At 40.3% G+C, this 25,818-nt stretch overlaps 1 protein-coding gene across 3 annotated transcripts in view; it reads right to left on the bottom strand.

Moving 5' to 3' along the window:
* The window catches only part of tanc1b (tetratricopeptide repeat, ankyrin repeat and coiled-coil containing 1b), a 61,219-nt gene that overhangs the window by 2,469 nt on the left and 32,932 nt on the right, over positions 1-25,818 (bottom strand). For 2 of the 3 annotated variants that reach the window (XM_077727957.1, XM_077727959.1), the window contains 21 exons: positions 24,699-24,888; positions 22,591-22,929; positions 16,679-16,801; positions 16,244-16,525; positions 15,991-16,145; positions 14,922-15,153; positions 14,625-14,791; positions 12,830-13,437; positions 11,751-11,859; positions 11,433-11,555; positions 9,419-9,655; positions 8,543-8,728; positions 7,813-7,891; positions 4,001-4,134; positions 3,513-3,636; positions 2,882-3,057; positions 2,616-2,748; positions 1,429-1,458; positions 1,217-1,308; positions 228-374; positions 26-126 (listed from right to left, as the gene is read on the bottom strand). In XM_077727957.1, coding sequence (XP_077584083.1) covers positions 26-126; positions 228-374; positions 1,217-1,308; positions 1,429-1,458; positions 2,616-2,748; positions 2,882-3,057; positions 3,513-3,636; positions 4,001-4,134; positions 7,813-7,891; positions 8,543-8,728; positions 9,419-9,655; positions 11,433-11,555; positions 11,751-11,859; positions 12,830-13,437; positions 14,625-14,791; positions 14,922-15,153; positions 15,991-16,145; positions 16,244-16,525; positions 16,679-16,801; positions 22,591-22,929; positions 24,699-24,888 — 3,767 coding nt within the window. The remainder of the gene's footprint in view (positions 1-25; positions 127-227; positions 375-1,216; positions 1,309-1,428; positions 1,459-2,615; positions 2,749-2,881; positions 3,058-3,512; positions 3,637-4,000; positions 4,135-7,812; positions 7,892-8,542; positions 8,729-9,418; positions 9,656-11,432; positions 11,556-11,750; positions 11,860-12,829; positions 13,438-14,624; positions 14,792-14,921; positions 15,154-15,990; positions 16,146-16,243; positions 16,526-16,678; positions 16,802-22,590; positions 22,930-24,698; positions 24,889-25,818) is intronic. The other variant, XM_077727958.1, reaches the window with a different exon arrangement.

Raw genomic sequence — 25,818 nt, 5'->3', positions numbered from 1 at the left:
TGGAATGTTTTTCTGAATCCTTTACCTGCTGCTCCTTTTCGCTCGTGCACGGGCATAATAAGCTTCGTAGGATTTTGGTTTGAGCTCCAGCGCTTTAGTGGCAAACTCCTCAGCCATCCCGAAGTCCTGTGTGGAAGAGTTCAGCCATTATCAATTTAAACCTAAAAAAAAAAAACCCTGCACTACACTTTGAAGTGTTAAGAAAGAGAAGGGTGATGAAAACATACGTTGGTTTTTCTGCGACAGCGGGACAGGTTGAGGTAGAGAGAGACCCGCAGGTCTTTGAAGGCCTTCAGGTCGTCTCCGAAGCCTTCCCTGGGAAACTTCCTCAAAGCGTACTGGTACCTCTGAGCCGCCTCCTTCATCTTGCCTTTCTGGAGAACACAGTAAGAGAGAGCCACGTGGTGAGCGAAGCTGGAAAAATGCAAATGATGTGTCCAGCCAGCCAAGTCTTGGTTTAAACTAGGACACTTCTGAACTGAATTGGGTAAAGGCTTGCAGTCGGCCCGCAGTCCGTCGTTTATATAGCGTGAGACTTCCTACAGTGGCAACGACAGCATGAAAGAGAGCCCCGTTAGCCTGGCAGATTTAACCTTTCTGCACTAACGACTTGAAATGTCAAAGCATCGATCAGGTTCCCTTTAAAAAAAAAAAAAACAGCTGGTCCACCCCCATCTATTATCCATCCCTTCAAATTCTGGATTTGACATTGCTCTGATTCAGTGTTGAGACTCTATTTTACTTTTTTAAGTTTCACTATTACCCGAGGGGGCACTTTTTGAATTCGATAGATTGGACTTCGAGTCCATTTCTTTGTCAAATAAACCCAAAATAGAGTTTAAATTCCATTTCATTGTTGGCCAAGAATCTAGTGTCAGTTACCATAAATGAGGTCATTGATTTAGTTTCATTGCTGTGCCGGCCAGCATTTTTAGATGTTTTTTTCCCCCCCATGAAATTCAATCGTTTGATTGGAATAATGTTTATTATGTTTTGTGTAGGAAATTGCTCTAACACGAACACTGCCCATACAAGTATCTATTTTTTTCATTCTAGCCAAACAGTGAGCGGAGAATATTGAGCACATGGAAGGAATAAGACGCTAAATTGCCTATCAAAATATTTTGCTGAAGACTAACTAAGTGACAAATGAAGTATTGGCAAACAAGAGTTGTTCACAACAAAAGTGAGTAAAAATGTCTTCTCAAAAGGTCACCTTGTAAAGCAGGTTGCCTTCCTCCATGAGCTTCTGCAGCAGGATGATGAGGATATCAGGCTTGGAGGTCGCCATGGCCCAAGCGGCGTTGCCTGCCAAAGAGAAATGAGGGCGCAACATCGTTAGGCAGCTCGTGTCAGAAGGCGCCACGGGTGCTGCCTGTATTGCTCTGTCAACTTTCACAATAAGGTAAAGTTACCTAAAGATTGTACCTGATCGATCGTAAGGAGAAGTTCTGTGGCCTTAGTTTAGAGGCAGCGGGTAGGGAAAGAGTTAGCACAAGGGAAAAAGGGACAGGAGAGGTCACATACTCGTTAAAGCAGCGATTCTCAAAGAGTGGACCGAGTGATCATTCCAGCTTGGCCGGGAAAAGATCTGCCAAAGTATCCTATGACCAGCATTTTGGCTCCTTAAAATTAATTCTACATGAGTTTTAAAAAAATATATATATTAAAAAATGGTCAATATAGTTGTGAATAAGCTACAAATAAATGATAGTTATAATTTCAAAGATTAAATGAATATTTTTTGATTAAAATGAATTGACATGCACATTAGATAAAGTTTTTGTCTCTGTTGTATTTGTCTATTTTGAAATTACACTGCATTTAAGGTTTGCCCAACCTTATACTAAGCAAAAAAAATTACATATATATATAAAAAAATAACCTATGTTCATGAATAGAGGTATGTAGATTTTGGAGGTAGTGGTTCTAAAAAAAATTGAGAAGCAGTGCTTTAAAGGAGTTTGAGCAGTGCAAAAGGTTCAGCATGCAGCAGTGAAAGTCGCAAGGTGTCCATTGCAAAGTGCAGCACAGATATGTGGCAGACCCACATAACTTCAGGTTTGCCATTAAGGTGATAAGTCACAGTCTAAACTTAGCCCAGAAGCACATGAGGGAGGAAAGGACACGCATGTATTCCCAGCGCGCGCACACACAAATGAAAAGTGAATGGACCCGTGGTTCCTCGCAGCATTCCACCGAATTAGTCTGGGCTTATTCTTAGAGCCGTAACGGAATACGAAAGCAAAGAAAAAAAACTCGGCAAACAGTGACCTTCATTTACATTTTACGGGAAGAATTTGGGCAAAAATGTCTTATCCACACAAAAAAACTGGCGTGCGCTTTTGCCTTCATTTTTCTGGGGTATAATTCATGCCATTTTAAATCCCAGCATGGGAAGGTAGTCCTTTTTAGAACAGACTATATTTGGTGTTTAGGATTATTTTTTCTATTAAAAAAACTCCCCCAAAAAGCAATGGTCTAATTGACAAATTAACCTGAGATAAAATGCAAAAATCTATACTTGTACAAACGCTATTTTTATGTATTGAACAATACTACTAAAACATTTAAATGCACAAATGAAGACATTATAGTTTTAGTAAAAAACTTACCAAGCTTGGCCCCTTTTTTCAGCAGGGTGACCACCACCGATGTGTTCCGACAGCCGATAGCTCGGTCCAGAGGTCTCATGCCACTGTAGTCCACATGCTCCACCACGGCCCCTCTTTCCACCAAATACTGGACCTACAGGGAGGCAAAGATCCAGTTAAACCAGCTAACTAATACCTAGTACTGTGTATTCAAAAAATACATTGCAATGAATAAAATCAATATGATTATGCCAGCCATGCGTGTTTGAAAGTGTACGGCCACGCACAATTTCTGCATCGCCGAAGAAGGCGGCCAGGTCCAAAGGAGTACGTCCATTTTTATCGGTGTGGTCGATGACGGAGCCTTTCTCTACTAAAAGCTGCACGACATTCTTGTGTCCTTTCAGACAAGCCCAACTGAGGCCTGTTAAACCCTCCTTGTCCGTGGAAGTCAGTGAGGCACCTTTAGAGACACAAAAACACATCCCATGTGACTAACTACTACAACACATACCGTATTCTCTGGACTATAAGTCAGCTTTTTTATACTTTGGCTGGCCCTGTGATTTATACTCAAGTACTACTTATGTTATTTCTCCAATTTTACAGCAAATTATGACAGTTTTTTTAGGCTATACTATTAAGAAAACTTAATCTACTATCTATATTTTTCTGTTTCACCCTATTTTACCATTCAAGCATAACATTTGTTTTTGGTTTGTAGTGACTTACCAAACCACAAACTAAATGCAACTTGAGACGTGATTTTTCACCTTTCATTGTACATTATTTGGTATAATCTGTGAATACTAAACACATACACTGTTATTCATTTGTGTTTAGAAATAAGGTGTCATACAAATATATTTGCCTTGTGTCTGCATTGACTGGTAAAGTGAGCACCACTGTCTAGCTCACCTTTGGAGAGCAGAAAGTCAACGGTGCTCAGGTGACCCTCGCAGGCTGCCACCATTAGTAATGTTCTGCCCTGTTTGTCACTGACGTTAATGTCGGCGCCGTGCTGCAACAGCAACTCTGCAATCTAGAAGAGAGCACAGCAGGGTGACAAATAAATCTAAAAAAAAAAAAAATGAACTAATGGTTTAGTTCAGTCATTGACAGTTATTCATATATGTACTCGATTCCATTGGTGTTTTTATTTAGTTATTGAATCATAGAGTATATATCCAAACCATGCTGCAAGGATGTGACCTTGGGAAACAAAAGAAAGGGCCGAGGTGGGTAGTAAGTTCTAAAAGTATGTTCTTTACCTATTCACTCTTTCCAATAAGAAAACGAGTGAATGCAGTGAAGGAGGTTATTCAGTTCACTGCGAGTTAGAGAACATCATGCGGAGAAGTAAGAATCAATGGTTGCCTTGGATACGGAAACCGTGTTGCGCTCACCTGCCAGTGTCCCTGTCTGACGGCACAGAATAGTGGAGACACCCCCCGCCGGTTGACCTGCTGCACCGTCACCCCTCGCTCCAGCAGAAAGCTGCACACCTCCATCTTGCCTCGACCGGCGGCTGCAGTCAACGCTGAGGAGATAAGTAGGGACACGACAAGATTCCTTTAAATTCAAAGGCGACCAACAAATGCATGACAGGCGTGTGTTTATTGAACTTTGTAAATGTGTGACCATTTTCATCCAATGAAAAGTTAAGTTCCCGGTTTGTTTTGGTGTCGTGAGGATATTTTAAAGGATGGAAAGGTAAACAGTATAAACATTGAGACACAAATGCAACTGGGGGCTGTGTATGTAGTTCAGAATAAGTTCAATGTGGACAAGGATAGGAGTGAATATGTTAGAATGATTGGCAAAATAAGACTCTACACTGAGAAACAGATTCTGTTGAGTTCGATTTTTAAGTTGATTCAAACTAAAAAATTGCACGCTGATTCTAAAATTGTAGTCATTTTGTTTTCACTCGTGCATGTCATGTTCTTTCTCAACTGCTTCCCACCCGACAATTGTTACAAGGTGTCATGCAGTCATACTTGTTCTTTTCACATTTTATTTATGTCAATATTTGACAATTTTTACGGAAACTAATGAGTTGAAGACTGCGTGGTGTTTAAAGATGATGTGACTGAGAATAACTGAGGCCAGTTTTCACATTCAAAAATGAGTTTGTAATAGCAGTATGACCTAAATCAGCATAAAGAGCCTCACTTCAAAATGAGAATGCATTTTTTTCTCATCTGTGGTGACCCACCGAAGAAGCCAACATTCTTGGCGAGGAGGTGACAAATCACAAGCTAGTAAAGCAAGAAAACGTGATTGCTTCCCCAAGCTAAAAATCCCATTGCCATCAAATTGCGCAGGCAGAGCCTGAACTCATCACAGGTAAATAACCTGGAAGATTACCTGACAATCTCAATCATGCAAACACTCTGTTCTGGCAAAGGCTTCCAATTGGTGAAAATCACTTCAAATCATGGTCATTTTCTCAAGGTTTTGTAAAGAGCCCCAAAACATTTTATCAGTGAAATTAACTAAACGGGCCAATTTCAAGGAAGACATGAATACAAATGTATCTTGTCTTCTGGCATCTTAAACAAAACAAATCCGACATTGGAAATTTTTGGGGAATTTATACTGTGAGCTGACAAAGAGCATCTTGGGAAAGCAAATCACCTCTCTTTGGGTAAAAGAGACGCCATCCTCAGAGGAAGCTTTAAAAGAGGAAGAGAGCACAGATGTGCAATCCAATCATCCTCTACTCAACAATGGGCGACACACCAGGCCTATTTGCATAGAGATGAAAGATCCATTTCATTTTAAACAGGTGACACACACCATAAGGTATAAAGTGGGATGGCATACAATATTAGTCCTTCTCTATAGTACCTGTAACACTCAGTTTCTCTGTCATACAATAATAAGAGGTAACACCTAATGTAAGAATGTTCATTTTTTGATCGAAATTTGCAGTAAGTACTAATCTGGAACGGAATCATATTGAGAACACTTTTCTTACATTATTCCTATGATGTATAGCTGCAAGAAATGAGCTGTATTTACTGCTAAGCATTATTATCAATGCACTGGAAGTGAATGTCATTGAATTGGGCAATTTAAATACTTAAATGGTAAAATTAGTATAGCTAGCGGATGTTGTACTTCAGTTCTGCTAAAATATTTTCCTGGTTTGAGGCTACTTTGTTTATGAACACAAAAGTGCTCTTGTCTCTGTATGAAGATGAGCCTTGAGAATTTTCCAGGCTTCAAACTTTTGTTATTGTGTTGGTGCCTTGATCCGTGCAAAATTCAATGTAAAAAAAAGCAATTTCTAACCCGCAGAGACATATGACAGTGAATATTTACACATCTTATATATAGTTAACTTCCATACCTCCCTAGTATGTAGTAATCTTCACAGGTGTAAACAACACGGGCGTAACAAGACGATGATTTGATCTGACCTTCAACCTGTAATACTCCTTCCAATAAAATGTTCAGTCCCCGCTAGGCTATGACACAGCGCCAGCCTATTTTCCCTGACTACGGATGGGCTCCTGGTGGTTTCTAAATAAGGTCCTGGTGGCAAGGGGTATATCAGACACGCTGCTCATCATAAGGACGTGCGAGTCACTTCTCCACAGCTCAGTGCTGCTACAGACCTGCAATTTCACTCATGTGCAGCGGATGCAATTTAGCATCCGCTGAGCAAACAGCGGAGACGCAAGTGCCAGACTGTGGCCGCGAGAGGCTCCGCCGAGGGGGGAATATTTGAGATTCCTTTGTCCCGGAGTGGTAATAAGGTCTGACATCTTGTGGTGGTTTGAACGGGAGAACGGCTGGTCTAGATTGATGAGCCCAACAGGATGACCCACCTTTCGAACATTCAGAACCAACTCAAATATTTACTTAGAAGGACACAATTGTTTTTGGTACAATGATTCATGCATTGTTGTATTTTCTAGTTTAAAGTTTGTTTTTCTCTGAGCTTAGTATCTTGAGGAGGGGCCCTTTTGTATGTATACATCTAAGGATCAAATCTGCAAGGAAAGCAATCTAGATTTCTTATTATGCGGACACACTTGCCGAGATTATTTTTCAAACCCTAATGTTGCTACCGCCTGTGATCTGTGCTTTGTTTGTTTGTTTATTTCCTTGATGCAGTTGTGTACAGAGGAAATCTCTATCAATATTCATCTGTTCAATTTGTTTCAAGATCCATGAGAGAAAAATGGAACACTGGCAGTATTGCTTTATCAGGTGAGATAATAGTCAGACCTATCAGACAAATTGGATGAGATTTTCCAACGAAAACATTGAATTACTGCCAAATAGCTAATGGTAAGGGATTAAAATGAAACTTGGTGTGACACTATAATTGCTGACCCCATGCATAGAGTAGCAATATTTACACCAATCAAATAATGTAGTCCAATTGATGTAAATCAAAGTTTGGAATGTATCCAAAATTGAATATACATGTAGCCAGAAATAAAAGGAAAATAAACCAAGGACATATACAATATCTTTAGTGTGTGTAAATTACATTTTTATCTTATAAGAAGCATGAAAAGCCTCCTTGAAATGTGCATTCCGATGCTTCAAATGAGCGAATCCTCATTAGATGCACATGCTTGTTGTACATTTATTGAGGAAACTGCTGCCAAATGTGAGAAACTACAGCAATTACTACAATGTTTCTGTCATGTTCAACACACCAATTTGTGAACACTCTTTATCCGCACTGCCTCAAATTTTGGTGGTGATTCCATTCCAACATGTCATGTAATCTGCCAAAGTTATGTAAATACGGCCAAAGTAGAATTTTTTTTGGACAACAAATGATTAAGATGTCTAATCTTGCAAGCTGTATGTCATCCTACAAAACCTCCCGAGCCACAGACAGGAAATTGAAGTATCTTTTATGGAACAGATGGGGGAGTGCTCGAAAATGTCCAAAGTGTTGTTGGCCTCCAAATAAATAGCACCGAGAGGAGACAGCGCAGCAGTAATCCAGCGGCACACCGGAGAACCACTCCACAGAGGAAATGCCGTGTTTACCAACCTCTAAGTAAAAACCCACATGAACACAACAGCAAATGCTTTTACCAGAAAGACCAGTACACGAGAACGCAGTAGTACCATAAAAATGCAGCATCTCCAAAGAGGACCAGAATGATAAAACACTTGCTGTGATTGAGAAAAAGAAAAAACAAAGAAAAAACATAACGTAAAAAGATGGATGGAAACATACCTGTCTCCCCCCACAGAGTGTCGTGGCTATCAATTTGCACGATATACTCATTATTCATTGCCAGCAAGCCGCTCACAACCTGCCAGAAAGAAACTTTGATGAATGGCATATAGTGTTTCAACATAAAAAGACCAAACAACATGCTGAGATGGGTATGCTAATTTTGAGTGAAAATAATAGACCACGGCATAAACAAAATCTTACACTGTGGTGTTGTTACCCCCCTTTGGTCTTAAAAGTTAAATGACATCTTTTTTAGACTGATATGTATATTTACGTTTGAAGTGATTTGGATAACAGTGTTTCGCAAGAAACATGAATTTCTGTTCTGAAGGACATGGCAACCTTGCTATGGCCAAGGCTTAAAAATGAGCTTTAGGGATTTGTTAATGTGAAGAGCAATCAAATATGGTGTTATGAAATTTTACAGCAAAAATATCTTCTACTGTATATAAACTTTGTCATGTCAGTCATGATACATTAATGAGGATCGACATATGGATCAAAAACCAATCGAAAATTCCAATTGATGAAAAGGTAAAACACCAATGAATGTCGTCCTCTTTCATACATGCCATTTTGTTTAAAAGAATAGTTTTCATTCAAATTTTTGCAATATTTCATCCCCAAGAAAAATCAAAAATTTATGCAACCAAATTCGTAGCACGTTATCATTTAGAAATTTAAGGCAAGAACTCGAGGCTTTTGATTCATACACTATGATCCATACCTGTGTATGTCCCATGCTCGCAGCTCCAATCAAAGCCTGCTGGAGGGCTCGGCTCTTCAAAGCACAATCTTGCTGTTGCCCCTCGGCGCTCCATTCCATCTCCAGTAGGTACTGGATAATATCTGGATGTCCTCGGAGAGCGGCGTGCACAAGAGCGCACTGACCACTCTTATCTACATGGTCGACCTGGCAAATAGTACACATTTGTTAGTTGTATTGCTCCTCACGGGTTTCCTCTATTTTAAATTCAAGGCACGGGGGCTGGATCTCAGCCGCCACCTCCTTTTGGGTAAGTCAATAATAAAGTACATAATGCCTGCTTGCTAAAATAAAATATATATGCAATTTCTTTAGTTGTCAATGATAATAAATCTTAATTTTTACACTTAAAAATAAAAGAGCATATTTTTCCTTTTAAATAAATAAAATAAGATCTGGTTATTTTCTTTATAGTGGTTACTTGGGTATATAGATAAAAATATACCCATTACACCATCACTACCGGGATGAATTCAACTTTGTGAATGCATGCTTGTCAATAACAACGATGATTTATGTATTTTTCTTCTTCGGTGGAGAGAGCAACATTGATCGTCATCTCACATCTATTTGGAGCATTTGAAAATTGTTCTATGCTTATTGATTGAACGCGCCTCATAGATAAGTCACTGCAAGGCCAAATAAAGTTCCCTGTGATAAAACAAGAAAAATCATAGATTTGAGATGTTTTTTGTTGTTGTTTTGGATCTAGTTTTAGTCAGACTTTTTCAACCAAATCTGTTGTGCAAAAATGCAGTTGACCCATTTTGATGCTCACTTTGATCACCTGCATTCAAGGTGGTGCCCTATATTTATGTCACATGAACATCTGCTCACCCTGGCCCCCCGCTTGCAGAGCATCATGACCAGATTCAGGTGTCCAGCAGCCGCTGAGTAGCACAGGGGGTTCATCCCGTTTTCTGACACCACTTCCACGCTGGCGCCGAATTCCAACAGCAAGCAGGCAATTTCCAAATGGCCCAGGTGGCACTGGACGCAGATAACTGGGGCGTTGTTCAGCACTTCGGTGCGGTAATTGACGTTGGCACCGCCCAGCATGAGCAGACGGCTCACCTAAGGTGTATAAGGAACATTCAGCAACATTATCCTTACTATAAAGTCAAATAAAATTCCTATGCCTTTGACACAACCCGATTTTCCACAAAATTGATTTGTGACAGTAAAAAAAATATATTTTGCAAACTCAATCTTTTATCGGTGCATAAACCAATAGAAATGAGTATCCAAAACATAGTATCTAACCAACACTGTTTACAATATTACCATTATAAATAAAAATATTGAAGATGTCTGAACTTTTTAATTGCCAATCAGCAAAGAAAATTCATGAGGGTAACTTCTATTAATATCTGTTCTAACAAAAGGAGCAAATAATGATAAATTCCTAAAAAATGTCCCTCCTCCTATTATAAAAAAAGAATACATTTTTCAATAAGAAAACAAAAACATCAAACTGTTTTTCATTTCACTTTGAAATGAGGTTTGGGAAAATGAATGCTTGTTTTTCTATGTGTCGTGCTTGGCTAACATTCATTCTTAAGCACAGTTTCGATAGGCTGCAGCTCACCCGCAAACCTAACGAGGACATGTGTGCGGAAAAAATGGAAGGGTGGATGAATGTAATCAATAATATATGCAAAGACCTGATCCAAACAAACAAACGAATGCTTGGTTTGATAAAGAATTCTATCCAGTATAGAGAATTAAATCTTTGGTATTATCAATTCTTGTCTATTTCCTTAGAAATGTTACCTTAACCTGAACTGAAACATCTTCTCAAAGTAAGGGGAGGGGAATGGCCTTTCACTGAAGCAAATATCAAGACAGATTTTTCTTTTCTGAGAAATGAGTAAAATCAATAAAACACATTGTACAACAAAGGCACAGGGCCAAATGAGTATTCTGAGGACAGAATAGGAAATAGCGTGAATTTGTTGCTTGTGAATAGATTTCGTGTGACGGAGGACAGAACAAGGTCAGTCTTATAAATGTTTCCCTGAGAGTGATGTCGCACTGGCGCATAGTGACTCGCAAATGTATATTGGTGATGACAACAAGTGAGACGCTAACACCGGTGACAAGCGGGGTAAAAAAAAAATATTTAGCCACAAGCCAGAAAGCATTAATCAGAGATAATGGGCTTTCTTGAAGAGGCTAATGTCTCCTTTCAATACAAACAAAAGAGGAAGTGCTCAGCATCTGAATTGATTTCAAATGGTATTGTTAGAGGTTGGATAAAATCTGGAGTGTTCTTCATTACAAGGAAACAATGTGTGCAGAGGGTACAGGCTGGTCCAAGAGGACTGGAACAAAAGATGCAAATGGGTCTGTTTTGTGAACACTTGAGTTGATTACAAGGGCAAAATCAAATATTAAATGCATCTGGGAAATAACGCTTCTTACACATTTTTTTGCTATTCCTTCTCTCAAGATTCTTTGACTGGAGCAGAACATTAAGTGAGGTCATGAAAGAAGGTTCCATGAGTTTAAAACCTTGTTATGTAACTGCACTTTACTACAACTCACGTGACCTATTTTACGGTGTAACTAATATGGCAGATGTCACTACTCACTGAGGTGAGAATGGTTTATGAAGTGGAAGAAGACGCTTGACCTTCAGGCATTTACTTTTGCTGTAATGTGAGGAGGATTGATAACTAATACTTTTTCACTTCACTTCATTGTCATTGTATTGACTCATACTGTGTACATGTAGCTTTAAAATGAAAACGCAAAAAAAATGATGTGATGAAATGCAAAACTACAAATTTGAGAAGATTCTTTCTTGGTATGTTTTCCCCTAAAAGTACTTCTTTAGATTTTGTCTCACCTTTACATTAGGAGTGTAAAGATTTCTCAGAGAAGCCAATGCTGCAGAGAGGCCATCGCCACTACAGCTGATCCACAAAGCCTGCAGCACGCTGGACGACACGCCCGTTTTCTTACTGAGGCCCTGCCACAAAAGCAAACAACAATATAAACCACCACCACACACCCAAATTGAACTAAACTGAAGCTTAACATGGGATCAATGGCGCTTGCCACCCTTCTTTGTTTAACCCAGCAAAAAGCAGAGAACCCCCACAATTCTCCCCCAAAAAGGAATACATGTAAATATGAATGGAATTTTGACTGGAACCTTTCTTACCTTGAAGATGTGAGCCTTAAGAATGTGGTGCCCTAATTCCATGGTCTGTTGCCGATTCAGTTTCCCTTCTTGACGGGACAGCATGAATGCAACGAGAGCGTGACCAGTCCTGCACAACACAATAGAGCAGTGTTTCCCAACTTTTATAGAGACAATGCACCCACTTTAGCCGTCAACCAAAACTGCATAATGAAATATTAATGCTCAAAATGGTAGGCTCACTACTTTCACTTGGAAACAGTGTTTGCTGCTAGCATTTCCATTCTTCAGTTAAATGAGTTCTTAAAAAGAGTGAATGAACAATATTTTCAGAGTACTTCATCAATTTAAAGGAGCCGTCATTTAGTTGTACAAGAGAAGAGCATGCTTGCTGAAGAAATATAATAAAAGCGGTGGACATTCAAAGAAACACTTGATCAGGTGTGTGCCGCATCATTAGGAGCCGGAAGGGCCAGATTCTATCATTAAAACGACATGCTTGATTGGAGTACACTTTGATTGGCTCTAAAATTCTCTGCAGTTAGGAACCGTATCAGCGTAGCAATGCATATTCATCTTCGCTGCCAAAATTCAAGCTTTTGTCTTAATGAATGATTCAAATTGTGGAAGTCTGTTCTTTGAAAGCCCAGAGGATCCGATAGGGGGAAAAAACAACAACTGATCTAATCTTGTGGTCTTCAGTTTTACAAAGGCATGTAATAATACTACAACAAGGACAAGATCAGAGTTTTAAAACTAATGGGCCATCGCCTTCTTCTGACTTTGTGTTGCCAGAAGAAAAAAAAAAGAAACTTTAGACAGAACTAAAGAATAGAGCATATATGGTGTTGAACCTCACATGTATACATAACACAACAACGGGAAAACTGTGATTTTTGTTCTTCATGTTGAGGAACTAAGTTTTTCATGCATCACTATCCAAGGTATTGTACTTTATACTTACAGTCCACCACAAAAATAGAGTGTAATTCTCACACAAGATACAGCGTAAAACAAGATTCCAAAATCAACACTTTGACTTTGAAGTCAATGCACCACTGTGTTTCTTGGCAGCAGGAATTAGAAAACAAAGGCCTTACCTGGGGTCGCAGAGGAAGTCGGCGCTCTCCCCATCGGCCCTCCACACGAGCCACTCTCTGAAGGAGGGATGGCAAAACATGCGTGTCTTGTCGCGACGTCTGATAAGAAAGCCTGACAGCAAGTCCATGCGTTGCTGGAAGTCCTCCCAAGGCAGCTCCCCTTGGACATTCCCAGCGTTGACGGCGTGGAAAAGCTGCTCGTCGGTCATGGGATGCAGCGAGGCCAGCGTGACGTTGAGGATTGGCAGCGAGCGCTCGAAAGCCGACTTGGTCATGAACTTCATGTTGCACTGCAGCTGGTAGAGCTCAGCTAGTGAGACGGGCACCACTTTATAACTAGAGCTCTTGATAACCAGGTGGCCTCTCTCAAATAAATCGAGGGTTAGTTTGAGATAGAGGTAGGAGCCTTGACTGCGGGAGATGAGGTGACCGCTAAGCTTTCCCACCGTGACCGGGTCTGCTTTCCCGTTGAGGCTAATATTGTTCATGATGTCCTTGCTGCCATTGACGCGGTACTGAATGTAAGCATTGAGGTCGTTGCTTATCTCTTGATTGTGTGAAAAGTCGTCCAGAGAAATCTTGGTGAAGGGCAGAAGGCCGGTGATCTCCTATAGAACACACATAAAACAAATTGACTATGGTTTCAAATATTTAACACCTGAGTGACTTAAGATAATCTGGAGTAACAATCAGATCTTTTGCGCAGTGGAAAAAAAAAGAGGTTTATGTCAGTTATTAATTTTTATCGCTATTGTGTGGACTCCAGGTAAATGTGGGTATCCAATTCAATGAAGCATATCCATCCCATCTCATGAATGAACAGTGAGGTTGTTATAGCAAAAACTAGTTGCTTATTTTTACAATTATACAGCATTGGTAGATCACTACAATGAGGAAGACCCAGGTCAGAATGGGTAGAGGATGTCGTGGAGATGAGAGTCAAACCTTCAGCTGCCAAGCAGAGGTCTGAGCCACAGTCTACATTTCAATCTATGTTGTAGGGATTGGAGAAATCAATTCACCCTAATCCTCCTATCCTCTGCCTGTTTGGGGATGGAGTAACATTGCTCAGCAAGATAACACTGCTCTCATAACACAAACATATGCGTGCAGGGATACACATGTAGGGCTCAGTCACTTCTAATGCAGCGAATGGATGTGTGGTTGTTTTGAATAAAAGCTTGCAGAGGCTGACATTGACCACTTTGGATCCTATAATTGTTGATGATTGTACCTAGGTATATTATAATCAAATTTCCCCAATGGTACAATTTGCGCTTTGTATAGTAAATCGGATTATTATGCCAGTTTTCTTTTTCACCTTCCATCCAAAGCAAAAAAAAACCTATTATTTTACACTATCTGCCATAATGTCAGTGTGTCAAACTAAAACTCACTTGGTGACATAAATCTCAAGAGAAAATACAACAAAGAGGAGCAAAAAAATCTTTCGGCTTCAGCAAAAGCTGTCTATACTGCTGACAAAAAGCCAGAGCAGTATACACAAGGGAATGTCACAGTTTAATCCATTCATTCATCCATATTCTTTCTTCCTTATCAGGTTTAGGGTCGTGGGCAGTTGAAGTCTATTTGGGCTGACTTTGGGTGAAAGGCACACTACAGGCTGGAATGGTCGCCGGTCAATCAAAGGGAAGTCACATCATAAGCATTACTTAGTCAAAAAGTGAACCGACACCATTTGTTGTCAGCAAAAGTGAAACTTTACAGACTCACTGATTGACCAATATTCCTATATATTAACCCAATATATTATTTAGGAATTGAAGTTTCTTACCAGCAGGCTAACACGAACAGTGACCACCAATTTCAGCCAGGGAGGGAACTTGGTTATAATCTTTGTAATAAAGGAGGCAATTGTGTCTCCATAGTCAGGCTTGTGGAATTCCGCTTCATTTAGTCCGTCGATCAAAATGATAAGATTCTCCTCTGGAATCTTCCGTTCTGGAAAGACATAAACTCAGAGAGTTAGGGGAGGAAGATATGTAGCCACATATATAAAAACCTGTGCTTTATTTCACTTTTAAAAAGGCCAAAGCTGACATATTAAGACATCAAACGGCAATGTTTTTACCTTTACGGAGGCTTGCCAGGGGCTCAAGGACGCCCCTCCGGAAAGCAGCCATGGGGTCCTGGACACAGGAACGTAGGCTGAGCATGCTTTGGAGGTGGGGCTCTTTCAGCAGGAGTTCCCGGTACGAATGAAGCTGGTGTGCTCGGCACAACAGGGCGGCGATGCTGTGCACAAACTCTGGCACCAAGCAGGTGTATGTGTTGTCTGCTTGGCAATAATGATACGCCACTACCTGTAACACAACAATTTTTCTATTTTATTCACTGCAATATGGACTTGAAGAAAACAGTGCTGCCAGAGTTCATAAATATATCATCATAAAAAAAGCATAGTAGTCTCTTGAAGCCAATCAGATGTGAGGAAACATATCTTACAAGCACACAGCACCTGACTAAGAAAATGAAAAGTGCCTGATCACCTCAAATAACTCCCCCGAAAATCCCAGGTGAACCCCTGTTTCTGAGTGGGCCAAAGAAAAAGGTAGGGCAAGAGTGTTGCTTGGGGGGATCATAACACTATCCTAATTACAATCAAACCTGGAGGAGCTGACACAATTTTCAGGGTCAGCAGCTGGAGGGGCAGATGACCTGTTCAGTTATGCTCGTGAATAAATCTAAATTGCATGCTGATTAGTCATGCAACCTTGACCAACTTCTGGAATTGTATGCAAGACCTTCGGCAACCATAAATATTGTGGTTGTTAACCCACCTCCTTAAACACACCCACAAAATCACAATCTTAAAAAAATGTATTCTTCTTTTTATTTTATTTTTAATTATGGTGTTTTATATATATTTTTTACAGCAAATGCTCTAGTATTGAATGAGGGTAGCACAGATACAGAACTGCTACAGACCACACAGAATAGGATTGAGTATTTCCAAATATAAGTGTGAAGGCTTTTTTGTGGCTTCTTATGCTTAGATTAGGAGGACAGCATAGCCTCTTGAGGAACAACACATCATTTAGGCTGTAACAAATGACTCCAACAATACAGCCCTCCTCCCCATTTGTACCTTGAACCCATTGACCTCCACCTCATACTCATTGCACTTAAGGAAGATGTACCTTTGCAGCCAGCCGTTTGACAGCCTCCTCCCTGCGGCGCTGCATTTCAGGGGTTCCTGGACAGCTATTTGTCCTCAATGTATTTGTAGCACTCGAGGGGGGAGTGGGCTGTGGGGGCTGGCTTAGAGGAAGTTCTGAGTTTGACCCTGCACCACCTAGATGAGAAAAATAATCCTCTTCATTCAGGCCTTTTTTTTTTCACCGTCATTATCGCACAATTCAAAAGTAGTCATTTTGAGATATGGATTATTACTTTTAGGAGAAGCACCAGGACTGTTGGATGCAATTTGGCGCATTCGTCCGCCATGGCAACTCAGCGCCACCATCCGAGAGATAATGGCCGTCTTCCCGTAACCCACGCTGCCTACTACAACGGCGCCATGGCTCTCAGCGGACTCGCTGTCCTTTAAGACGTCTTCCAGTTTCTGGAAGAGCCAATCTCGGCCCACGAACACGGAATCCATGGTGATGCTGGGCACCTCGAACAATAGCGGCTTGAGCATGATGTCCACCGGTTTGTAGGGAGAGAAACGACCTGAGGAAAGGTCAGCGAAAAAAAAAAGGACGTCACATTGAGAACATTCAGCTTTTCATTTACCAGAGGTTTAACGTTGAAATTGAGTTCTGATCCAAGCTCGGTTTATCTCCCCGGATTGCATGTACAGTAATAATATAAAAATGCATTCACCTTTAGAGTCCTGAGGTGGCCTTCCCCCTGTATTGTGCCAGGGAAGGCGAATGGATGTCCGCAATGGTGTGTTACGCTGTTCATCGAGATAGCTCAGGTCTTCCAGCTTTGTGGAGCTGGTTGCTAGCCATACACAAACATAAAAAAAGATATAGTGAACAAAATACTATCTTGACTTTTGTTTATTGTAATTCTAAAGCGCAAAGAAGCCAGAGTCTGTTTTTTTTTTTTTTATCACAGTTGTTGTTTCACTGTGGAGATAAGGCATGGAGATGGTGGCTTTCTTGCAAGGTGGACAGACAGTTTATATTGGGGCAAAGTGGGCTTTTCTCTTTTTTATATTAACATGGTGTATTTAGGAAAAAGATAAGAACTACATTTCGGACAGTGTCTACACGCTCACTTTCATCCATTAATGTTGGTTTGATTTTCATGCAAATGCATTCCGTTAAGCCCACTGTAAATAATATGTTCTCCACGTGAACAGTAAAAAATGATGTCCTTCTCTCAAGTAACATGAAAAGGCTTTCAAAAAAAAATGTATTCCAGATGATGTCAAAATCAAGCTAAAAAGGTCCTGGATGTTCCTAGAAGCTTTAGGGCATGGAGCAAAGAAACAAAAGACTTGAATCAAATGACCATTTGAATGATTAAAGCTACAGAGAGAATAATGAATGACTGGAAATCTTGGCACTTAGATAAGCACACATGCTGTAGCTATTTTATGTACAGCTGTAGCTCGTATGAGTGAGATGCTAAGGTGGGAACTTTAAGGGCAGTTGGGGAGCTGACTAACCAACAGTGCAAGCAACTACAGTAAAAAAACACCTACCAGTGCAGAATTCAAAACATGAGGCCAGAACCAAAAAGTATGAAAATGACCATGATGTCTAATTATATGTTTCATGCTTCTGCAGTTTACCTTATACAAAGTGAAGCAAATTTTAGACTGCTTAAAGAGTTGTGCCAAAGCTGCAAATTTGAGCCTGGCCTTATTTGTTTGTCTGCTTGATGAACAAATCTCTCTTCTGTGTGTACGTATTTGCAGATCTGGTTTTGGATAGCCAAAGCCGTGTGCTGTATGTGGTCATTTTATTTGCTGTTTATATTTTTATAGTCCCTTTTATTTATGTGGCAAAACATGCACAAACCCAAACATCTGCTCTCTCATTCTTTGTGTTGTGTTTTAAGAATTTGAATAAAAATCATGTTTATCTGCCAAGTACCTCGACAACCACAACTGCCATAATAAAATCAGATATTTTTGTCAGTGTACTCTTCATTACAATTCTATTCAAATTTTTCTTTGAGTGTTCGCATGGCATATCACTTTATTCTGCATATACATCTCATAACTTGGTGTCTGTCATGTCTCAACAACTTGGATTGTATTTACATGCTGCACTGGTCTAATCATAAAACGCTGAGTGAGCACTACACATTTTTTCCGGCTTTCATCAGGACACAGAAACATTGCAAAGGACGTAGTGCCACAAAAAGCTAGATTCCTGAGTGGAAAAAGCTTTAGACGTCATCTGAACACTGACCGAAACCCCCACCCTATCCCCCAAGTTCATATTACTTTTAGCTCTTATACGAGTGTGGAGGGAAATCATTTCTAGAGAGCTGCAGAAATGTTGTGGATGACTGCTAAACAGCTCAATATTCTTTCCTCAGCACATTTCTCAAAACAGACCACACTCCATCTGTAAATCAAACCACAATCACACTGCCAGAAGAAAAGTCATATTCAGTCAGAATTCAGAAGATTGCCAGTGCCATGCTTACGAACTTATTTTAAGAGGGCAACACAGGCCAATGCAACTTGCACATTGAGACATTTGTTCACACAACAAAGCTATAGGGGAACCAGTACAGGGCAAGCCAGTGATCTGTAGTGAGTGCATTAATGAACAATGAACATTAATATCTCAAGGTCTGGCTACCATTGGCTGTTTTTAGCCAGATAATGTGATTGCCATGGGGACGCGTTTTCAGTACTGCCGAAGGGTAGCATCAAAAACTGCAGGTGTTCTACTTTATCAGAGCTAGTTGAGAGAGTGCCTTTCACAAACATGCAACTCCTCTCTGTATCAATCTGGGCTTCTGATAAAATCTGAATAAAAAAAGTACCACATCTTCAATACAACTGCACTCATACCAAAAGTAGGCCCTATCACCAATCCCTTAGTTTTCCCATTTTCCCAAGTCATGAATGAAGTTCCAATTATATTTGAACAAATGAAATCCAGAAGCAGTAGTGGTGGAAATTCCAGGGAAACCTCCTTGTTTTCCCCCAAATTTGGCCTGCTCACAAGTAGGGTACAGCTCCTTAGCTAAGTCTCGAGAGAAAGCTCCTGGTGGAAGGAGCTCACTGAGGCCACAAAAGCAATTGCTGTGCCCCAGTGCTTCCACTAAGGCACACTGACAGCATTCAGCTGCTGAGTGGAAGGATCAGCTGCCCTTGCTCCCTCACCCGCAGTTTCTAAATGAATGCAAGAGTGTCATCGAGCCTGGCCTCTCCACCGATATGCATGTATTGTAGTTGTGTATAATTTTCCACAGGCGTGAAAGAAGGCTGAGGGAGATTTGACATAATGTGCTGGATACACCGATGGAACAAAATGAGAACTCCTGTTTCCAGTATTTCATCTTAAAATGAAAAGCAAGGGTGTAATCAATCAATATTTCTGGCTGGATTCAGGCGAGGGTTTAGTCAGAGACTTAGGAAAGAAGAGACTGGGCGACAATTAAAATGAAAAAAAAAGGCTGTAGGTTCTATAAGGACATTTTGATGATTTTCTTCTCGGTGTGTAATAAATATTTGAGTATAGGCTGAAAAATTGTTGGTCGGACTTGGAAAACAATTTAAGTCAATTTAGTTTATGAAAAGTATGTTAAAAATTAGATTTTTAGCATAATTGGTTTCTAAAACTAATAATTTACATTGACATTTCATCACTATAGGATTAATAGAATCTCAACAATGTTTTTTTGTATTTTTGTGATGTCTTTTTAGACAATGTAGTGCCGATTCCCGTTTTAACACAGGGTACAGTCAATTGTACTAAACTACACTCCATTGTGACAGTAGATGTTCGTCAGCGTGCCCCTTTAAGAGCCCGGCGCCGTGATATTCAGAAACAAAGAATTCTCAGAGAAAGGACATTTCATCAGAAGTCACTGTGACCTTTGTTGGGAAGCCAGTTTTGTTTGGGCAGTATTTTCGGGAAACTACTTACAGTGCCCCGTGTCTCAGTCAATCCATGAACCCCATGACAACGATAATCCATCAAAACACACTAGCGAGAAAGGCTTCTGTCTTTAGACAAGGTGACACTATCTGAAATGACGCCATTCACGGTCTCGCCTGAATGAAAATACTTGGACTGATACACCAGCTTGAGGCCATTATTACGAGGTGTTCATAATTACGTCACAGATCAGGTGAAGATGACTTCAGTCCTCCTAATAAAACACATGTGAGCTGCAATCACGTTGCTGTGTTGTGTCAATAATTTACATGGCAAAAGAGTATTATTTATGATCTTGTTTTTCAACAAGCTATAGACGTATTCTGGCTCTGCTGTGGTATTGTTTTACAAAATTTAGAAAACAGAACAACTTGGGAAAGAAACAAGAAACTAGAGGAGAGACCCTGGGAGAGACCACAAATCTGCTGAATAGTTAAACAGTACACACAAACTGGAACACCATTCCAAAACCACACTGACCCTTTATTCTCTAAGGGTTTAAGTAAGGACTGAGTGTCACAAACTAATATGGCTCCTTGAATCCATCATCCCTCTAAAAAGGCTCAAGTCAACTATGCCATTCTAAATACCTACAGTACAGACTGGAGCTCACCATTTAATGAAAATGGAACACACCTGTCTGTCCAGCTATAAACAAAATACCCCATATGTTACTAATGAATAATGCAAATGATCTATTATTATAAGCCTTCTCCATGCCAGCTTTGGTGTTTGTAGATTCCACACATTACAGCCTCTTCCTAAAAGCTTTAGCAGTGAATTCAGGATAAATAGCTCATGCAAAATTGCTCAGAAGGCACTTTGGACTTTGTTGTGGGCCTGTTCTACAAAGGCAGCATATAGTGTAACTACAAAACCAATATTTATTGAAGTCGGGCTGGTTTGTCCTCAGACCCGTAATCTAATCAAGAGAATGCGAAGAGCTGCCAGGCAAGGAGGTGCGATACGAGGATTGAGACCCAAGACCATAGGTGCTGGCACTTAAAGAGTTTAAATTAAAGTGTTTCATCATGCTCCACATGGACAACAAAGCCACATGTGGCTGAGGAGCCACAGGCTGCCACTGAAGGGAAAAGAAAGAGTTAAAAAGGATTAAATGGTCATTGCCATCAATGGCAGCTAACAGCAATTTCTCTGAAATGAAACGACATAGCACCTACAGAACTTTGTGCATAAATGAAGCAGCCTTCCCATGTCCTTGATTTTCTCCCCACGGGGCTTTGTCGCACGGCGTAAAATATCGAGGTGTGAATTGTGAAGGTACCCTAGAGGGCAGTACTGCATAACTATGACATCAGCCCATAAACTAAGCTCAGCACACACACAAAAGAAACACACAATCCCACACATGTGAATTGTCAGATGTTTTTAGGTCTGTCTGCTTTATAAGTTTAAATGTGCCTGTGCCATTCTTACTTATGTCAAGAAGACATGTAAAAAGGTTCAGGACTCTGGGGATCACAAAAGAAAGAGTCAAGGACATCCTTATATAAATGCAATGTAGGTAAGGCTTCAAAAGATATATTGGACCAGCACCCTCCTACCCCCAAAAAACTCTTGGTGCGTGTTATTTTTTTTAAATTTTAACTTTTCACTGGTGCCTCAGGCTGTGTGCTGTCACACTCAGCATGTGCACTCAGTTCCTAGTTTGGATTAAGATGACCAATGGGTTATTTGACGTAGCCCTGTAGACTACCCTGCGGCAGCTCCAGCATTCGGTAACTTACAGAATTATCCAAGTATTGCATATTTGGCCAAGAACAATAACATCTCCTAAGGTGGCAAAATGTTAGACTTGCCCCTCTGATGCTAATCTAAACCATGACCACCCGTGATGACTTGATCTCGACAGGCTCCATAACATCCATCCATGAGTTAGGGCTTTTTTTAAAAATGTTAAAATAACAAACAAAAACCCAAGGTCAAACACACAAACAACAAAAACAAGGGGACGTGCCGTTAGAGGCCACTGGTGACGGGAAAGCGACGCAAGGGGAGTTGCGAGGACTATGAACTGTCACAGCTGTGTGAATATGGAGCACTGGGCCATAAAAGGGACGTTCCGAGGCAGGAATGCAGAACAGATCAGTCGCAAAGTGGCTCTCAGTCAGTCAAGGAACAACATACAACAGATGCATAATGCTTATACCACAACGAGAGACTGTACCACAACCTCCCCAGTGATTTTACATCTGTTGATTCTTTGCTGCCGCATTTGCTTACATAGGAGGTTAACACACACTTCCGTTTCATCATATCACAGTTACACTTGAAAGCCCCCACGAGACAAGGACGGTTTTGCTTCAGTACCAACATGAGCAAGGTTATTAGGCTACTGGGTCTAATATACTGCATATTGTTTAAACCGAGCAGAGTTTGGATTATTCCATTCTTCAATGAACCTGCATTAAATTTTGCTTGTGTTCCTGCAAAAGGGTATATTTTTTAGTTACATCAGTTAACAAAAAAAATCAATTATAGCTGTGAATTTAGTGTTTTTTGTTAACAATAACAACCTTTCTAATAAAAAAAATTCTTAATAACCCAAAGAGTGTGAAGTCTAACTAAACTTGAGCATTTTCAGGAATACTTTAAGAATGAGAGCTAAACCATTTGGGAAGAGTAAATATAGATTACCTGCCACAGAGTTGGGCCTGGGCATCATGAGAAGAGAAGATGTCTGTTGTGAGTATTGATTTGGTCCCTCAGACATGTGGCATGATGGCTGCTGGGCTCCGGCTGCCACCGTCAGTGACACATTCCCATGTTGCTGCAGCTGATGGTCTGTCCTGGATGCGTTGTCGGCCGATGTAGCGGAAGCCACGACAGAGTCCTCTTCTGCCACAGGAGAGCAGGTGTCAGCACGCATGGTCTGCACCAAGCCATGTCGACTGTTGCCTCTTAGGCTGCCGTCTTTGCTCCACTCCAAGCTGGAACCACTGCGGTCATCATTTTCAGAGGAACTGGTGATGGTGGCTGGGATCAGGCAGAGGTAGGATAAGAATGTTATATTTATTGGTTTCACATTAAAATAGTCAAATGTTCAGGACTAAAATTGATTTTGGCATTATCAGTAGTGGGATCCCATGACTACAACAAAAAGTAAATGGCATAAAATTAAAATTTTACGGCATTCATCTCGCATCAAAGCCTGAGCCTGGAAGACTCGCTCTGTAGCAGAGGTCACAGTGGATGTAGCACAATTTCCCATAGCTTGTGTTGGATTGTTCAGTTCAGACAGGTCATGAGAAGAAATCCTTTAATCTTCTAAGGCCAGACTTCTACACAATCCAAACCGTAGTCCCATAGCACCAGGGTCAAAAGGGTGACCACACACAAAACTACATAAATAGTTTCACCTTGTCGTGATGGTTACGATCAATTCTAAATTTACAAATGCTGTTGTCCCATTAAGGAATAACCCAAAACTATATTTCAAAGCCTCGGTAATTCCGCCAAGGAGGTTTAACATTGCAAAGTCGGATTAATGTGCTTTTGAAATTCAGAGTCTGGGGGGAAACATCAAAAGGGTAAGAACCGGTAATCGTAAGAATCAAGAATCTGACTACTGGTAACAACCTAGCTTTGTGTTGTTTTCCCATGTTCCACTCTTGTTATAGAGATGGAAGAGATGGATAGGATCTGGTTTGGAAATGTCAGAAAAATCCTCTCTCTAGTTTAAAAAAAGAACAAAAAAAACCCAACAACAAAAAAACAAGTCACACTGTTACCCGACAGCATCTCTCCTCCTGGCCAGTTGCAACGGTGTGTACTACAGGGTAGCCTGCATAAATTATTTATCAGCCTGCTATGAATTGCTCAGGGGAGACAGGATGACAGACTCATGCTAATTGTGCTCTTTGAAGACTGTGGACTCTGCACTATTGAAAAACCAAACTGTTGTGATATATCGAAAGGCTTAAGGCTGAATTGGCTTACGCCGTCAGAGCATCGTCCCTTTTGTCCATTTAGCTGAGTTTGGAAGAGGCGATATTTAATTGTAAGTAGGTAATAATGGTTAGGTGATAGGCAAACCAGTCACATGGTGACAATTATTAATTTTCTAAATAGTCACCATGTCGTTTGAAAAGCACTATCAGATCGAAAGTGAGCGTATATAAATTTTGTTAATGATGAAGACCAATAATATCTCTGTGGAATGCAGAAAAAGAGAAGTGAAATGTTTCCAATTTAATGTTTGTTTTCCAGCATCTTGTCTGATCAATTAGCAGGTTGATAAACTCAGTACATGGTTTCCCCTTAGTAAAGGAAGTTGTAATGAGCTCGTAAAGCGCTCGATAGGGAGATAGCAAATGTATTTATTTAAATGACGGTGCTGTTTTACTGCCAGCTGTAAACATTCATTCATGTTTATTCTAGCAATAGAAAACACTCAGGAGAGACACTGTCTCTTTGGAGAAGTAAGCCAAAAGGTTTGCCAAAAGCATCTGACTTAAGTCAGCCAAAATCGCTCCTCATTGCTCAGCAACATGAAGGTCAACATTATATGTATATATTTTCTTAATAAACACCACAATATAAACAACTACAAACTCCCCTGTTGCATATTCAAACTTTAACCAAGACTCACTGACAACTAAGTTTTTTTGTTGTTTTGTTGTTGCTTCGGGCCAAGACACATTTAATTAAAAACTAATAAAACATTTTCTAGTGTGTCGTGTGTGTAAAAGTCTCAATATTGGTAGATTTTCAGAAAATAATACAAAGAAAGGACTTTGTCTTACCTATGATTCCACTATCCTTACTCTCGAGTGTGGAGCTCGGGCTGGTGATGGTCCCGCAGGGGCTCGCACGGCTGAGTGGGGGTCGACTCGTGGTGCTGTTGAGTGTGGAACATGGACTATCTGTGCAAGGAGATGCTGTGCTACTGGTCAGTGTGGAGCAAGGGCTGACACCCTGGTTTGTCACAGAACACTAGAGTGGAGAGAAAGTTGAGAGTTATGCTAAGATCTTGTCAGCAGAATCACTTACAGTGGATGAACCAAGTATTGGAGGATTTTTACGAGTACAAATTTACAGTATCGCCACTGACGCATCCCTTCATGCCCAATGAAACTGTCAAATTTATGTGGAACGAGGTGATGTTCATGTAATCGAGACATCACCCAAATGTGTCTATAGAGTGGCAAGGTGAGTAGAGGTGTGAGATAGACAGCAATGGCAGCATAAATATAAAAATCGAAGAAAAGAAATCTTAGCGCACAGCTTTAAGACAGTGCTAACCAACCACTAACACTCAATGACTGAATATATGCGGCTCTATGCAGCAGTGGAGGATGCAGCATATGATTTGCTGCAGTAGAATATGAACAGGTCAACGCTTATTTCTCCCTGCTTTGCTAAATATGCAATAGTAATCATGGCGCAATTTTAAATCATAACACTACATAGAAATTGGGCTCAAGTCTAATAATTTTGCCTTTTTATTACCAACACAATGTACTTGAAGAAACTACAGGAATCTCATCTTACATTGAAACAACATGAATGGTGTGGAATGGAATTTCAATATGATGTCGGCCTTGTATTTTTTTTCCCTCGTCTTTATTGATGGTATATTTTGTCAAGAAAAGCAGCTAAAAGAATTCTAGAGTGTCTAGGGTAACATTTTACTTTAAAGAAAGGACCTGACAAGAATCAGATTGGGCATGCATATCACCTGCTGAAGAAGGAAAAAAACTGAATATAAAACAAAAAAATGGAGAATTTGAATATAGTTGCAGTGGAGACCTGAATGAGTATCACCAGGGATGGAATCTATTGTCTGGTGAACTCTGTGTGTTCTACACTTCAGGCTATAATCGGGTGCAAATAAATTTCCTTTTAGAATCTGGGTAGATATAT

The sequence above is a fragment of the Stigmatopora nigra genome, chromosome 11, assembly GCF_051989575.1.
Source record: "Stigmatopora nigra isolate UIUO_SnigA chromosome 11, RoL_Snig_1.1, whole genome shotgun sequence".
NCBI lineage: Eukaryota > Metazoa > Chordata > Actinopteri > Syngnathiformes > Syngnathidae > Stigmatopora > Stigmatopora nigra.
Note: the sequence above shows the minus strand (reverse complement) of the source record. Positions and strands in the feature narration are given on the sequence as shown.